The sequence below is a fragment of the Micromys minutus genome (genome assembly GCF_963924665.1).
Source record: "Micromys minutus genome assembly, chromosome: 2".
In the NCBI taxonomy this organism is placed as follows: Eukaryota; Metazoa; Chordata; class Mammalia; order Rodentia; family Muridae; genus Micromys; species Micromys minutus.
The window spans coordinates 38,512,377-38,530,528 of record NC_137971.1 but is presented as its reverse complement, the minus strand read 5'-3'; the positions used below and the strand labels follow the sequence as shown (position 1 = coordinate 38,530,528).

The 18,152-nt window shown below is 39.4% G+C and overlaps 1 protein-coding gene across 1 annotated transcript in view; it reads right to left on the bottom strand.

The window, feature by feature from the left end:
- The window catches only part of TMC1 (transmembrane channel like 1), a gene marked incomplete at both ends in the record, with an annotated part of 121,683 nt that overhangs the window by 32,175 nt on the left and 71,356 nt on the right, over window positions 1-18,152 (bottom strand). Inside the window, 5 exons of the mRNA XM_080912910.1 lie at window positions 131-292; window positions 420-599; window positions 2,605-2,799; window positions 3,682-3,826; window positions 8,132-8,274. Coding sequence (XP_080769036.1) covers window positions 131-292; window positions 420-599; window positions 2,605-2,799; window positions 3,682-3,826; window positions 8,132-8,274 — 825 coding nt within the window. The remainder of the gene's footprint in view (window positions 1-130; window positions 293-419; window positions 600-2,604; window positions 2,800-3,681; window positions 3,827-8,131; window positions 8,275-18,152) is intronic.

Here is an 18,152-nt window from a genome sequence, read left to right as displayed (position 1 = left end):
GCAAATGCTAAGTATTCAATAAACTGCCACTGTATCTATTAATAAATAAAAACCACAAGGCCTTGGAGCTTTGAAGAAATATTTAGCCCACTGGTCTACTAAGGATATATACTTCTCTTTATAATGTTACCTGCCCCACCATTGTTTCCCAGCAAGGACCTCGGGGTACATCTGCAGGATGGACAAAAATGGGTGGTCCTGTGGTGTTCCCAGAGAGAGATTCATTGTAAGCTTTAATCATGTTGGCTTCCCACAGGGTAATATTGGCCTTCACGAGCTTCTCCTCTTCAATCTAGAAATAAAATTTTTAAAAAGTGGAAAAGAAAATAACACAGCACTGCTTCAGAGGCAATTCTGGTAATCTGCAGACAGGAAAATTGGCATGCGGATGGCAAGGACAACCGAGACCCTAGACTCACCTTGTTGTTAATCTCATCCATCAAGGCAAGAATGAATACGTACAAGTTGCCTAGAAGAAGAGCAAAAATGCGCCCCAGGAGCCACTTCAGAGCAATGAGAGGATGGTAATCTTCCAGCTCAGCAAACAAGTCAAACAGTGTGGGACAGAACATCCCCAGGAGAGACATAACCATGTTCATCTACAAGGAAACACGGTTGGAAAGACTTTCAGCGAGGTTCCTTTAATATTTTATAAAAACTAGAGGTTATGCTTCTCATTCTTAGTATTTGGTCTCAAATAAACAACAAAGGCAATATCCAACCCATTTTTATAGGCTGTGTCTATGAGTTTGTGTATGTGCCCATAACATGTCCTTGGTATAGTTAGTGTGCAAGTTTTCTCACTCTGCCTAGAAAACACACTGTTCTATGTGGCTACTGATTCTGATATGTTAATGCACGACACTTTGAAAATGATCACTTTGACAATGAGCTAAAGAGAAAGAAAAGACTAGAAGCAACTCTTGCAACCAGTTTCTAAATACCTGGCTCAAACTGTCAGCACTAAACATTTTCTTATTTCTCCAGGTACACTCCATATTTTGAATAATTAGAATTACCAGAATATATTTAGAATATAGTTGCTATTTTTCCAAGGTTTTTTATTAAGAATACTTTATTAGGATGATGAAGAGAAGACACAACTCAGCATGATATAATATAAAATCATCATGAAATTTCTCAACTGAACCTAAAAATTTAGCTGATTCTGTGTGGCTATATACAAAAACAATTTAAAATTTGCTTTGGTAGCAGTATGAGGTCATATTTGAGTCACCATTATTTTCTTCATTTGTATCAGGATCTGAGCTGTTTTAAAGCAGATATTAAACCAATTCTTACAAAGACTAGTTCTTTTCTGTGTATTGAGATAGGCTGGCTTAGAATTCACGGTGTCCAGGTGGCTTCAAACTCACTAAACCTCTATCTTAGCCTCCTGAGTGATGGGTGAAGTGAATAACAAGCAACTGTCCATCATTTGATGCGGTTCATTTATATTTAAATACTACCATTGTGCCATGTGCCAAAGTCGACTGAACATCTCTCTCGTAACCGCTATTAACATTATGAGAGTATTTTGAAAACAAACTTGGAAATTGCTTTATGCTGTTCATTTTTTCTCTAGAAGAAAAGAAATCCCTAATCTACTTAATAATTGCCACTTTATCGATTTCCAGGGAACAGCTGTGATATTTTTTCTCTTAATGTGTGGTTTGTCTCTGCTGTCACCACTTCTTATGTTTCTATACTGGTTTGATGTAGAGGCTTTTTTATATTCCAACTATCACTGGCTGGCCAGGATATTTCTAAGAAACCACACATTTATGAAGAGTCATCTTCACAAATTCTTCCATCTACAGAAATTTGCAAAATTTACATCTGGAAAACCTAAGTAGCTTATGGCATAAATCTGTACAGGCTCTGAAAATGCCCAAGTTCAAATTAATGTCATGTGGTACACAGAAACATTTTATGAAAGTGACCAGGCTCTAGCAACAACCCAGGATGATTGAGTTTCTAATTCTGAATTTGTACCCTAATCACCTCTCTCCTACACACTTATGGAAAAGATTCTCTGTGGGCAAATCTGGCCAAATCTTCCTCATTTGGGTAGGTGAGGGTCAAAGACTTTGGTAAGGAAGAGACATAAGTCATTAGAATTCATGGGGAAAGCCTGGAAACACAAATTAGGCAGGCAGCATGGTGCTGCTTCAGAGATAGGTATAGGAATGGTGGACAAAGGGATCAGCAGCTGGCATTTCTGTTACAGAAGTGACATCTTTGGAGGAAGCAATGTTGGGTTATAGGAAGAGCCTTAGATTTGAAATCAAACTTTCAGGCTGTCACTCTGGTTGTCCTAACTTTGCCTGCCACAGTCACGTCTGATCTATTCTTCTCTTGGTAAAATACTCTCTTCTCTCTCTCTATTCTAACTTCCCATCTTCTCCGACATCGGAAGCCCAACAGCACAACAGAAATGACAGTACTGTGGTGGAAAATGCTCCACGTGGTGGTTAGCTGGGGAGCAGAACAAAGCAGTGGGCAGAGAGCACCCTTGCACGTCTCACACTCAGCTACAGAAGCACAACCCATAAAACAGCAAGTCTCAGTTTCTAAGCACGTCAAAAGCATGCAGAGACGAACTTCATTTTTTTCCCACCACCCAAGGGTGTCAGGATCTTGCTGGGCAAATTCCTGGGATCGCTTCACAGCCCAAAAGATGAGGTATCCACTTGCACCAAGTGTTAGGAACACGAAGAAGTTAGCAAGAAACCTCAGGAATCTGATGAGGTGGACGTTCTCCTCCACCTGGGCTGCTCTCTCTTCTATGATGGCTTCCTGCAGCCAGGCAAAGCAGAATGGGGGGAGAAGCACAGCTGTTAGGAGGATTTTTTAAATTGAGTTGGAAAAAACAAGACACAAAAATGTAAACTAAATCTGGAAATCTATAAAGTAGGTGAATATGGACAGGAAAAGATAGTGAACTGGTAGGGAAGGAGGGTGATAAATTTGGGACCAGAATCTGCTAAATAGCAAACTTAAGGCTAGCCTGGGCTACACAAGACCCTTCTCAAACATCCCAGCACAAAAGTAATAGCAAAGAGCAAAAGACAGAAAGAGAGCATACTCTTAAATCCTAACAGTAGAAGAATCTTCATCCTAAATGGCACACTCCCTGTCCTTTTTGGGGGGCAGTGGGAGTAATGTAAGACTTGACTTTTATGAAACAATTTCATATAGCTTATGCTGACCCCGAACTCCCTTTGCAGCTGAGGCACATGAATTCCTGATCCTCCTACCTCCATCTCCCAAGCAGTGGGTTTACATGTCTGTGCAACCAGGTCCTGCCCTCCCAGGATTATCTTCAAAACTATGTTCTAAGGCTTTACACTCAACTTACCTACTGAGTGTTTCTGTAAATAGCTGGTGAGCACTGTCACATTATTTGAACTATCTGATTCTAATAACCAATGAACTGCTTTAACAAAATAGCACAGTTTTATTACTGGATTCACAGAAGAAAAGTCCCAGAGACAATTATACAGCTCTTATGGGTCACTGGCTATTTTTGTCATAGTCAGACTCGTGTCTGCCTTGTGGTATGCAGCACCAGTGAGAGCATCCTTCTCATCAGTGTCAAGATATTTGATTATTTATGTTGAATGCCTCCATATGTTAGTCTTAGAAATGAAAATAAGCATTTAGGGTGTGTGCCTTTACCTTAAAGTTCATTGTGATAGAATTAAATTTGTTGTCTGCTGTTTCAGGGTTACCAATCAGATAGTCCCAGCTACAGAACACCTTCCAGCTGAAGTTGAAAGTGTTGTCATCGCCACCTCCATCATCACCGATATTTTTGGTCATCCTGTAAAAGCAGGAGTTTAATTCAGCAGCCAGAAAGGAGAAAGAAAGGAAGATAAGAAATGAGCAAACAGCAGTCACAAGTAAACGAGAAATGAATCTGAAAAACAGCCTTAAGAAGTTTATTCGTATAAATAGACAATGGGAACACTGATTTTTGAATTTTATGGGTTTCTTATTACTTAATTTTCTCATTCTGTGGTGATCAAAAACTGTTAGACACTGATTATTTAAATACCTATGGAGACTGGCAGAAAGCTGACAGAATAAATCTCCTAAAGAGAGATGATGGAATTATTTTAAGGGTGATACCCAAAGAAGCCTGAACTGTACTCTTTAGGAAAAACTGAGATAAAGAGTGGATTGTAGAAAATCCAAAAAAAAAAAAAAAAAAAAAACCCAAAAAAACCAAAACACAAAAACAGTGCAATAAAAAGGCTCAGGACTGAGGCCAGAATCACTGGCCCTGCCTTTGTGTACAGTCCACTTCCCTCGCTGAGCACCATGACAGCAAAGACTTCATCCTATTCATCATCAAGTTCCCAGGCACTGGATAGCTCCCTATCCAGTGGTCCTTGTAAAGATATTATATATTGCTTTTAAATAAATAGAAGTCAACTTGGCACTGGGAGAAGGTTTGCCACTGAACACATATATCACAAATAGCTTTCTGTACAGTTGCACACTACAGGATTGTTTTCCAGTCTGTCCTTGACATTATAAAAGGGTTGACAATGTCAGCTTCACTTTGTAAAGACTTGCCATTCATCCTGGATTGTGTTTGTAAGAAGAGAATTCTGCATTTTGAAATTCATGAGTCTAGAGCCAGCTCATAAAGCAGTGACATGAAATGGAACATGGTGACTTCAGGTCTCTCCATATGTCATGCCCTTGAAAGAAGGCCAACTGCAGTTTAGAGAGGAGGAGAAGCCAGTCATGTTATACTGGGGCTGACCAGAGGTCATGCTCCCATGCAAGGAACATGAGCCTTTCTCAGGTTCCACAGAGCCTTTAAAGGCAGCCATGGGGTCTAATGTCATCACTAGAAACAATGAACATTATCATCTGTGGTGGAAATATTATCAAGATGTCTTGAAATATATTTTAGGTTTGATAAGCTGATTTTTTAAGATTTAGCACAATAGCCATATTAATTTTATTCTAAAGGGTCTTTAATTACTTAAGTTATTATGAGGGGGAGTATGAGAAAGGGTTTTACTCTGTAGTCTTGGCTGTCTTTGTAGATCAGGCTGAACTTGAACTCACAGACATCTGCCTTCCTCTGCATCCTAAGTGCTGAGATTAAAGGTGTGTGCTACCACCACCAAGCAAGAACAATTTTTAATATAGATTGTAAAAACTATAAGAGGCCGCTCAGGACAAGCTAAAGATACACCTCTGTTATAAATCCTATCGTAAATATCTGTTTTCCAATGGTCTTACGGGGCCCCGATGAAAGGGTTATTACACCCCTTAAGGGGTAATGACCCACAAGATGAGAATCACTTAGTTAGAGCCTGGTGTTTAAAACTCTGTTCTGGCCTCATGAGCTTGGCCTGGTCATAAAGCCATTGAACCTTAAATTTTCCATCCACTCTGTGAGAATAACTAATATGTCCTCAGCTCACTGCACAAAACACCCTGGAGGAACAAAATGGTCCAAGGGAAAATGAAGAACACAGGTGGTGAATAGTGGGTAGCAGGAAACTTTTTACCTACCAAAATTAAAAAAAAAAAATGATTTCAAACAAGTTCTGAGGGCAGATGGTCTTCAGTACTCTTTTATTTAATAGTCTGTAAAATGGGGTTAGAGTTACTTTGTAATGTTTAGGAGGTAAAGGTTTTCTCTGGAGATGAAGCTCAGTAGAGTACTTGCCTAGCATGAATAAGGCTTTGCATTGAATCCTCAGCACGACATAAACTAGGCATGGTTGTACATGCTTGTAATCCTCTCTCAGTGGCAGAAGTAAATTTGAGGCCAGCCTGTGATACTTGAGAGTCTGTCTTAAATAAATAAGTGAATAAATAAATACAGAAATAATAAAACAGTTAAGAGTTTTAATGATATTGGATAAGTACCTGTTACGCAAATACTGATAATGATTTGAAATATGAATTGTGGCTTCACTGGAGATTCAGAAATATGAATATTGCAAACTTTCCCACTTTAATAAATTACTTGTGTTTATGCCTGTACCAGTTTATGATATATGTTGGTTTAGGATACATAGAAGACAGTATATGGAGATGAAGCTTTAACATTATTTTTAGCTTACATAAGACAAAAAGAATGTTTTAGTCTACTCTGTGAGTACTATTATTGTCAGGCTCCTAAACAGAAGTGATTATAGGCACTGTCAGGGAGCCTCGTGGGAAGGAAGCTTTGGGAAAGCCCCCCAGGCTAGGGTGACATTAATAAGCTCCTCCTTCAGCATGCCTTCCATGAATTATTCAGCTCTCTCCTGCAGTTTGATAGATGTGAGCTACGATAGTTGAATCCAGACATTTTAGCTTCTAGAATTGTTTTGGGTAAAAACATCTAGAATTGAGAAGCCAATCACTTTTAGTTTGGGATCATTAGCTTCAAACACTACAGAGAAACTGATGGTTTTCCAGCCACAGTGAGCATTCCAAGGTTCACTTCTGCTAGTTTGCTTTTTAAACATATGCATTGCATTTAAGACCTGGATTTCAGATCTTTGAAAATAGAGAAGGGAGGAGATGATGTAGAATTAAGGCAACCAATTACCCCATTCTCCAAGAATTTCCATGACTTTCAGACAGGAGAGTCCTGACTAGGCTAACAAAGAATTCTACTTTGAATGCTGCTCAAACTAGTTTCTTTCTTATTGTACTTTCTAACTTAAATAATTTAAAGTTACCACTTTGTGAGTAACAGTGATAAAGTACAGGCAAGGTGACAATGCTATTACATACACTCCTTGATTTTAGTAGTCAGGTCCTGCAGTGGTTTGAATAAGCTTGGCCCAGGGAGTGGCACTATTAGGAGGAAGTGTGTCACTTTGAAGGTAGGTTTTGAGACCCTCTTCCTAGCTGCCTGGAAGTTAGTCTTCTCCTAACTGCTTTTGAATCAAGATTCAGAACTCGTGGCTCTTTCTCTAGCACAAAGTGTTCCTGGACCCTGCTATGTTTATTTTGATGATGCTAATAAACTGAACCTCCGAACCTTTAAGCCAGCCCCAATTAAATGTTGTATCCTGTAAGAGTTGCTTTGTTCATGGTGTCTCTTCTCAGCAATGGAAACCCTAACTAAGACAGGACCTTGTCTATTAGAGCGATGAATTCCGTAAATTCACTATTATCCCAGTAGTGCAGAGAATTCGAGTAGCAGGTAGCAAAAGAAAACGTGAGAAATGATTTGACATAATACAAACATTCAGATATCATCTATTCTTCTACCAAATGTTGTTTCCAATGTTGGCAATGGGAGTGGAAGCCACTGATCTGCTGATAGAGCCAGGATGTTCAACCACTTAATCATGTAACAAGTCGCTAAAGCTTCATGGCAAGAGGAGCTCCAAAATCAGACTGGCCTGGCTCAAATATGAGTAATTTGGGGAAGAGAAAGTAGAGTTAGTACCTAGCCACCACTTTAAATGGTATCTTTGGGCAAATATGAAAAACCCATCATACCTCCTGGAACATTATTACCATAATGTGAGCTCTCAAGGAGCAAGAATTTACCCAGCTCCAGAAAATAATCCATGCACAGTACCATAGACATCAAAGACCTAGTAACTGCACCCAGAAGACACAAAATATTGCAATGATAATTTTATGTGGATAATATGATGAAGTGTTAATATTCATTAAGTAAATTATATTATCAAAATTATACTTATTTTCTCCATATTACCACTAAAAATATTTCATATCTATTGTGCTTGCCCAATTCAGTACTTTGAATTTAAATAATATGAATTTTAAATAATTTAAATTCACTTGCCAGAATATTATTTTCATTGTCACAGGGCTATTAATGTAAAGCATAGTCCTAGGAAATGGCTTCATATTCAAGGCTAGGGCCAAGGCCCAGGGCCTTGCACATGACATACAGGTAGTGTACCACTGATTGTAATTCCAACCTTGTTTGTAGTTACCTTCTGATTCTGTGGAGTGAAGGCCTGTGTTTGTGTCAAACACTTTTGTTTGGAGGAATTAATAGTCTAACATTTGTGCTTATTCATCTCTTATACATTTACCTTTCTCAAAACTCAAATAGTATCAAAAATATCTCTAGTTCTCAAAGTGATTTTGATTAATTCCATAAATTAGATTAAAAACTTACGCTTTGAGGACAACCAGGAAGCTATATCCAATGCACATAATCCCCACCAGGAAGTAGGAAAGAGGTAGCCGGAAATTCAGCCATCCGATCGTGCGTTTATTGTCGTAATATCCATAAAAGAGAACAGAATACTGTGCCAGGCCCTAAAATTTAACAACAAAACCACTTAGCTGTGAAGAGCAGCATGAAGGAAAAAACAGACTGTAAGAGACTCTAGCCAGCAGATGGCTCTGATAGATACAGACACATACAGCCAAGCAATGGATGGAGCTTGGGGATTCTTATGGAAGAATAGGAGGAAAGATTGCAGGCCCAAAGGGGATAGGAACTCCACAGGAAGGCCAACAGTGTCAACTAACCTGGACACTTGGGGTTCTCAGAGACTGAACCACCAACCAAAGAACATACATGGGCTGAACCTATACCTCCCTGCTCAGAAATAACAAATGCGCAGCTTGACCTTCATGTGGGTCTTGAACAACTGGAGTGGGAGCTATTCCAAAAGCTGCTGCCTGAATGTGGGATGGAATGTGTTCTATTAGTTGAGCTGCCTTGTCTGGCCTCAGAAGAAGAGGAAGCACCTAGCCTCCCAGACACTTGAAGTGACAGGGGATGGGGAAAGAAGGGGATACACAGGGGCCCCACCTACTCAGAGGGAGGGAGGATGAGGGAAGGCTTGTGGGAGAGAGTGACTGGGAGAAGTGCAGTAAGCAGGATGTAAGGAAATAAGTAAAAAAAAAAAAAATTAAATTTAAAAAATAAATAAAAATAAAAATGTTCTTATAAAAATAAAGAATAATAGAGTGACATTCATTTCAGCTGAGGTCAGACATGAGCCCTATTGTTTTGTTCCATAGAGTTAATGTTTCAGTTGTCATACTGGTTGACAGCTTCTTGATTCAGCTGAGCGTCAGTGATATCTAAATAGATAAAATATTTAACCAAGTGCTGGCTGACTTCAATGTGGAGCTATTACTGTAAAATGTCCATTGAGTTAAAAGTCAAAACAATTATTATGGTACTACTTAAAGATTTTTTATGACATACATGTAGGGGAACTCTAGACTGTGCCTCCTTAAAATCTTGCACTGAGTGTTCATTTCCTGTCACTTCAGATGAAATTAGATCTGTTTCCCCTTAACCACAGAAGCTGTGTCTCAGATAATTCTTAGCAGAAGTAAGCTGGTGAGATGATATTGGAACCAGTGAACATCCTTCGGCCAGAGGGATAACACTCCTTCAAAAGAACCATGTTCATCTGTGGGGAACATCTTTCCCCTAAATCATCTGCCCAGGTGGAGTCACCATTTCTTGAAGTCCATCGGAACTCAGAAGTGTTCTGATGGTACTTTCTCTACTATTGTCTTTCTCTCACACACTCTCAGTCTTGAAGCATGCTTTCCATAACATCATATCACATATCCACTCCCCAGTTCCTGTCCCACGTCTCTTTGAGAATCGCATAATCATTTTGCTTTGTGAAATAATTGGACAGTTTGGAGATAATTGTTTTCAAATCAGACAAGTTATTCTTTTTTTTTTTCCTTCGGCTCTCTTAAATGTTATTTCCATCAAACCAATGGTGGAACTATAAGACCTACCAGTGTAGGAGGAGGAGATAGAGATACAGCAACATAGAGAGAAAGGGGGAAAGTGCCCTGGCTAATAAGTTCTAGTGGGAGAATAGAGAGGGAATTAAGAAAGTTGACTCAAAGTTAATGGCTTTCTCAAACATTATGCTAACAAGATCTGAAAACTACTTTTTTCAACTCTTGGTTTAGGACCATAAGAACCAGCATAAAATAGAATGTTTACAAGCACAGGGACCTCAAATAAGTTTAGGGCCTTAACTAGAGAAAGATAAGATGTAAGGGCTATAGGTAAATAAACCATCTGCTAAGCCCCTCTGTACTATATAGTTCTGGGCTTTCAATTCTTCATCTTAAGAAATGAAGCTCTTCTGTGATGGTTAAGTCTGTGAGTGAGTGGACATTGGAAATACTATGTTAAACAGTTTCTGGTGTGTTATTGGATGTGTTCCTGATGAGATTAGCATTGGTGTAGTTGAGCTTAGTAAAGCAAACTACTGTTCCCAGTATCAGAACACCACATCCAACGAGACCAAGCAGAATAATGGAGAGAGGGCAAATGTGCACCCCTGCTTCCCTGTCGCCATGCTTGATGGGGCTACATCTTCTCATTACCTGCTGCCCTCAGACTGCAGCTCACATAGTGACTTTCCAGGTGCTCACAGTACTTGGACTTAATCTATAGGCTTCAGAGGTCACTGGCTTATAGATGGAAGATTATAGGATGTCTCAGCCTTGACAACTGTGGGTTAATTTTGTAAAATTATTATCTTTATATATTATATATGAATACATTACAAATAATGTTCTGTAGGATTTATTAATTTTTCGTTATATTTAATATATAAAGACCTATAAAAGAACTATATTTCCACATATATTGGTTATTGGTTATTTACATGGAAAACTCTGACCAATTCAACCTAACAGAATATTTGAAGTTAAACAATTCACATAAACTTCTTTTAGGGAGTAAGGGCGGATCTTATTTCCAATGAGGAATCAAATGGGATGAATGGATAAAATGCAAAAGATGCAGAAATCTTTATCACAGGAGATTGTGTCCTGGTGGGAGTTTCTGCCTCTCTCTTACATGCCATGTTGTTTTACATTCATCTAGTTGAGGTCTCCTCTTGCTTGTCCTGAGCCACCGTGCTGGTTTCTTTGTGTCAGGACAATGAGAACAGAATCTGATAAGATCAGACACTTGACCTCTGGTTCAGTTTAAAGGTTATATCATTAGCTCTTTGTTTATTTTTTTATAAGCATGGGACAACACATATTTTCTACACCATTGATTTTCCTCAGCAACCAGCTTTTACTTATTTCCTTATGCAAACCTGGCATTCTGTACTACGCACTACAGTAACAGTATCGGCTAATATATTTCGCTGATAATTTCGTAGCAGCCAAGTGCCTTATTTCTTCTTACAGAGCCCTCTAGTGAACCCTGAGAAGTTATTGCTTCTGAGTACTGCATTCTTCCTCGCCAGAATGTTTCTTTCACAAGTAGAAATTCTCTAAGTATAACATTCCTAGTCTTTCTCAAATTCCTTACCACAGCCCAGGGAACAGATACAAGTCTGAGAGTACAGCAGAAGTGATAAGAGGGAGCTCATGATTCCCTTCTGGGAGCACACACTGGATATGTCTGCCCATGCAAATGGACACCTGCCTGGGCACAAGGTCTGGCTGTAAAGTCTACTTTTCCATTAAAGACACTTCACTTTTCATGCCTGGCTTAACTTTATTGTTTCCTCTGGTTAGCTCAAAACTTAGTTTGATAATGGAGAAGTAATTTATCACAGTCTTGCCACTCAACTAACACATATGAATATTCAGTAGCTGCTACCCTGATACATATTTTTCAAGTAAACAAACTTGACCTTGAATAAGTCATGTAACATGAAGCAGTGTTTGCACACACTCATGCATTTGACCACCGTGCTTTCTGTGTCTCCCTAAGATGTGAATTACATTAAAACACTATCTTCACAGGGAAACAGAAATGAGACATGTCTTTGTCATCAATCTGACAGGAAATGGTCCTTGGACATCTTATTTTTTGAAAAGATTTCAAAGTGTTTCATCTCCATACCCATAAATATTATAGACTGACATCTTCTGTAATTCATAATTACAATACTAGCAGGGTTAAGAAGACATCCTGCAACAGCCTGAGAATGGAGAAGGTCAAGAGCTGCTGGCTAAGTCAGCCCAATAGTTCCTCCAGGCAGCTGACTCATCTACAACATGTCCCATTCAACATATGTTCAAAACAGTCACTGTTCCAATGTAGAAAAAAATCTTCTTGATGCTCATTGTGTAGGGACAGGGAGACATGATAGTGCTGGTTATTCATAAAGCATCCTTCTGTTCATCTATTGCTACACATGCAATCAAGTATATACATGAGCATTGGTGAATTCAATTTTAATTTCAAAATTTTTATCAAATCCATCTTAGGAGTATAGTGATGGTTGAATGTGAGCTGAGAGCCCTAGAAGAAAAACATCCACCCCAGCAGGCCATGTGACTTCCCCTTTCCCTTAAAGGTTTTAAACTATAGCAATACACATCTGGAAGTGACCAAAATAGCAATGGCTACTAGGCCAGCCACGGCAATATTCAGTAGCTGTGTTAGTGGGCCCTGATTTCCCTGCGGGAGAATTCTCTACTCCACCCCAAAATCTGTGACAGATAAACTACAGCCACAGCCAAACTTCAAATCAGCACAGAAAATTTCTCTTCTGGTTTTGGGCAGTTTGCTTGTGTGTTATTGAATAAAACCAGTCTCGAAGGCTCAGTTGCTCTGGTCCAGCAACTGTGAGGCCCATGGATCGTCACAATAAGAGAGAAAGCTACAAGGCTTTGATTATCTTGTCACTAGGAATTAACCTGTGTGTTTCTGTAATACTTACTGAGAACTCAGAATTTTGCAAATACAACACAAGAAATAAAGGAGAAAACTGGATTAGTGTGCTCCTCGAGAGTTCTGCATGCAAAATATCCACATCAGAAGTATTGGTGGTTTCATATAATTCTAAATAAATAGTCCCTGTGAAAGACAAAACTCTATCCCCAAGATGGTAAACTACTTTCACCATTTTTAGCAACTCATTATAGTAAGTGCCAGACAACTAGTCTGAGGGCAAACAAGCCACAAAGTTCCAACTGGTAGACTATGAAGGTAGGTTTTATGAAGCATGTCACTGAAGGGGGCGGTAGTTCTGCAGGAACTGAGTCCAGCTACATATGCACACTGAGTTTTGTTACTTTTATAAATCTTTTACCTCTCCCAATAAATTAAGAAGGTTGGGAGTATGAGTGAAAGAGAAAGGCAGAATCACTATTTATCTAAAAGGAACAAAGAATGTAGAGGCTGAGAAAATCCAGCAGGAGCCTCAGTGAATGTCACTGAACAGCTTGGTCCTTGTAGACAGTTGGGAGCTATCACTGGCTATTTCTGTGTTCCTATTCAGACCCCCTGTCTTCCACCCAATGCTTTGCTCACCTCTGAGCTTCCTTTGTTCTTATGAAAATGCAGACCCCAAAACCTAGACCAGACACTACAGGGCTCTTGTTTGTTTATTTTGTTACTAACATTTTAATTAGCATGCAGGATAATGAGCTTCTCTGAGACATTTTCTTTCATGGTCTCTGTTGTCTTCCCCAGCCCTTCCTTGTTCCCAGGTCCCCTTCTGCCTAGTCCCCTTTCTGTGCACTAGCTCCTTTGAAAGCTTCATGTTGTATGTATTCTATTGTTCTCCTCTTTGGCCCCGCCTCCTCCAGCCCTTCCTAGGACCACATTTTTCTCCTCTCCTGGCCCCTACACCCACACACAAACATACGCATAGTTATCTTTCTGAGTCTCAAAACTTGGCTTAACAGATGCTTTCCAGTTCTTTTCATTTTTTCTTCTGAATATTGTGGTTTCATCTTTCCTTACAGAAGAATAAAACCCCATGGTGTTTGCACCACATTTTTCTGACTTGTTCATCTGTGGCTAACATCAGTAACAACAAATACGGGCAAGACTGTGAGGAATGGACTCCTTGTTCCCTAGAGTGGGACTAGAAACCCATTTAGCTAATATGAAAATAAGTAAAGAGGCCTCTCTAAAAATGCAATATTAGCATATGACACAGGTATACTTCTCCTGACAAATACTCTGTGCCCTACCACAGTGAGACTTGCTGCATAGTTCTTGGTGCATAAGGTGTGTATTACAGAGACAAAGCAGTCCTAACCTCCACAGACTATCTCTCTTTTGTAGATTAATATCAAAGATTCCATTCTTCAAAGCTATGACAAAAACCATTTGTCTCTCTACCTGTGGATCGATGCTGTCTCTCTGCCTCCTGAACAGCCAGAGATGCTGATACATCTTTCTTTGGCTTCTGTCTTGTCCATATCAGATTTTATCTTTGGAGCATTTATTTCTTTTCTCCCTCTAACAAAAGAATATTTTCTTGTGCTAGATACTCAAAGCAAGTGTTTAAAACACCTGCGATGTGCCAGATATTGTGCCAATACTTAGGATACATAATTTAATTTAGGTTGTCTACCAACCTGGTATGTTATTAATTATGTGGCTGTCAAGAGGTCAGGGAGGTTGTCTGGCATGTAAAACCCATGATGGCATTTCTTTTATTAATTGCACTGTATTATATATAACTTGTTCATGCATTTTCCTTCCCCTCCCTCTGCCTCTCAAGTGCTTGATTAGAGGATTAGACCACCATTCGCAACTACTTAGTGCCCATAACTAACACTATGAGCCTATAGCCCAGGGTACATGGCATATCTCATTCCACCGTGATGATCCACAGGTGAAAATTAGCACCTTTCAAGCAGTTTTCCAAGCTGGCTTCTTTCTCCTTTCTTGGAAAGTGGTACCATGTTACCTCTACTAGAAACCTGATAATTTACATTTCTGCCCCATTTTTGTTTATAGCCTATATCCAGTTACTAGCTAAATCCTATAGTTTCTGGCTCATTTTTCTATTGTACAGAGATCCCTTCTCTGGACTGCTGCCAGTTGAGGATTTCTCACGTGATTTTAAAAGGTCATCATCTTATAGGGACTGGGAAATGGTTCAGTCCTGAAGTGTCTGCCAAGAAAGCATGAGAACTTGCCTTGTAATCCTCAACACTCACACAAACGCTGAGTCTTGGGTTGAAGAGATGATTTAGTGGTTAAGAGCACTTGCTGCACTTGCAGAAACCTTAGTTTGGTTCTTTACACCCACATCAGATAGCCCATTGCCACCTGCAACTCCAGTTCCAAGGAACTTGATTCCTCTCCAGCTTCCACGGGCACCTGTACACACACGGTGCATATATAGAGAAGCTGGCAAATAAATAGACATTAACAAAAGCAAATGCATTTTTCTAAGGTAACATATACTCACACAAACACACACACACACACACACACACACACACGTACATGTGCACAAATATGCACAACTATAATCACAAGGGTCTTCTCTTGGTAAATCTCTATGTGTTTGCATCCTGCTTCAAGACCCTTCTATACCATCTGTTATCTATTGGATACAGTCAGTCTCTGAGCATAATGGAATTGTCTTCCTGGACTGTGGCTTCTGCTGACTGCTCAAGAACCAATTTTTAAAGAGAACTGTTCTCTCAGGATTTTCAGGTACAATGGGCTCCATGAGTTAACAGTCTCCTTTATTCCTCTTCTCAGTCCAATTGGGAAAGGTATAATGGCTTTGCTGCCTGGTAAACTAAAATTTCCTGGACTTGTTCAGCCCAAAATTAATTCCCTTCTTTAGGGAATAAGCACACCTCAGAGTCAACTGGCCTAGTTAATGGTTTTATATTCATAAGAACAGTCGTTATGGGTCTCAATTTGGTTCTCTGATTAGGCCCCTATAAGCAACGAACATGGGGTTTTTTTTTATGGCTATCTGCCTCTTCTTTCCAAGCAAGTTATTCAAAACTCAGATAATAAATAACCTCAGTCTAACAGCCTTCCCTCAAAACTCTACATAATAAAATTCCACTAAACCTGAACATTGAACCCATATACAAACATCATTGTACTTTAATATGCCAAAAAGATAGATCTGGTCATTTAAAATGTATCACCATTGGTTGTCACAACCAATTAGACTGCAGCATCCTCACGATGTTCAGTGCTTCAGCACTCCAGTTTCTCCCATTTGATTTGTTTGTCAATGGCTGAGTCAATAAATGAATATCTCTCGATGATCATTAGCAGCCCTCAGTCAGAGTGAGCATCTTTAGATTGCCACCGAAATCATTCATCTCTCGAAGCTCACTCTCTGCTTATTGATTTTAATAAATTGCAGCTTATCATTCAACACAGTAACATAACAAGCATAACCTTATGTTAAAAAATCATGAATTAAAACATCAAAAAGTATATGAGAGACACTAAAGTTACAAAAAAAGCTAATTTGTCTACACCATCTAAAACTCATATCTAAAAATATTGAGAGGATCTCACTGTTGGAAAGATACACTGCTGTATAGTTTCTTTCCACCAGCTGAGAAATTAGCTTAGTAACAGAGCATTTTGCCTATACATGGACAAGATGTATAATGCTCTGGGCTTGATCTCTGGACATACACACATGCATGGACAGATGTATACATACACATGCACACAAACACATGCACACACATATACACAGATATACATGTACTTTTCTTTTGTTCTGCACATTGGACATTGAAAAAAATCAATCATATTAAGGAGTCTTGATGGTTGGCTGACTTTTAAATTTGTAAGCATAAGTTAATAGGATGTGGGGTTATAATCTAATATATTGGTATTTAAATACCAGTAAGCCATACCACATGAATTCAGCTCTTCACATAGCCCTAGTCATGATCTACTGATGGAATCTCCTCCTCTCTCCTCGCATTCAGCTTGCCCAACTTTAATCTGGTCAGTCCCTGTGTCTCTCAAATTCTAAACCTGATGATATCACGACTCACCAATAACCCGCTTAAACTGCTTTGAACTACTCTAAGGGAAAAAGATACATTCTGGATTAAAAAGGATGTCACATGGTTTCACATTCTCTTATCTCTCTACTGCAAGATAGTTGTTCATCCTCTTCTACTTACTAGAATTCCCCACCTTTCTCAGGTCAGACTCTGCAGAGTACTCAAGGGTATTTTCTCAGAAACAGCTTTTTCTTCCATTCACTTTCCCTTAACCATGTCAGGTTCCCCAGTGCAGTTCTCCCAATACTCTATGTCTCTTTCAGAGCAGTTGATGTGGTTGTTGTTACATTGTTTTAGTGTTATTTGGCTGTTCTGCTAAATGTTTATATTTCTGAAGGAAGGAAGAAGTTTGGTCTGCCTTTGCTCACCTTTGCTTAATGCATATCACCCGAAGCATGCTTAGCGAATGCTTGCAGAATGACGTAAAAGGAGACTCATTTCTGTTATTACACACAAAGAAAGAAGCCTGTTGTCCTGATATAAGTACAGAAGCACCATCCTCCAGAGCCACCCATAGGAAGCCTCATCTGTATCTAGCTAGGTGTGGTTTGATGGAAGTAATAGAATCTGGTATTTGTTGCTAAAGCAAAATAAGCCATGATAGGGTGTGACTTTCCCAATCTCACAAATCCTGGACAACATGAAATCTAAAAGCAGACTGAAGAATCTTCCTCACAAGTTACATAGAAAATTTTAGAGTAACTGGGTAAGGAACAAATGAACCAAGAGAAAAATTTAGAATGTAAAATGGGGTATACGTTGTCTCTTTTTTCAATAACCCTCTATGAGCCTGTTGAGTAAATTGCGCTTGATATTGAGGAAATGAAGCAAACATGCTAGCCAAGGATTAACATCCCTCATATATTGTTAATCTGTGACCATTGTTGCCTGGACAACATTCTACCCTGCTTCATGCAGACGACAAAAATGTTATCATACACTCAGATGAGAGGATCCTCACCTCTTCTAGTCATAGAACAGCTAAGGGAAGACCCACATCTCTATAGAAATAAAAATTGACAGGCTTGTTTTTCTCCACAAGAAGCTTAGCCAGTTGTTTTTGGTCCTGTCACTAAGGGAGAATTATGTAGGAGACAGGTGACTGCTTATCTAGCCCTTGACTAAGCTCAAACAATGGCTGTGCCAAAACATTCACACTGCCTGTATTTTAAACCTGTTGAAGTTCAGTGATGGAGATGTTAAGCACTCTGATCTAAACTGAAGAAGGTAAAGTCACTTTCAGGCCAACAAGCTCCTTGGGTGGAGGTATGCTGCTTAGATCTCCTTCCAGAGACAGCCTCGAACAACAAGATGTACATGCTGAGGCCACACATAGTGCATACTGCCAGTCCATTAATTGAACATATGGGGCATGTACAATAGAACCAGGTTATGGCGGATATGGTGGCTATAATAGGAATGGCCCC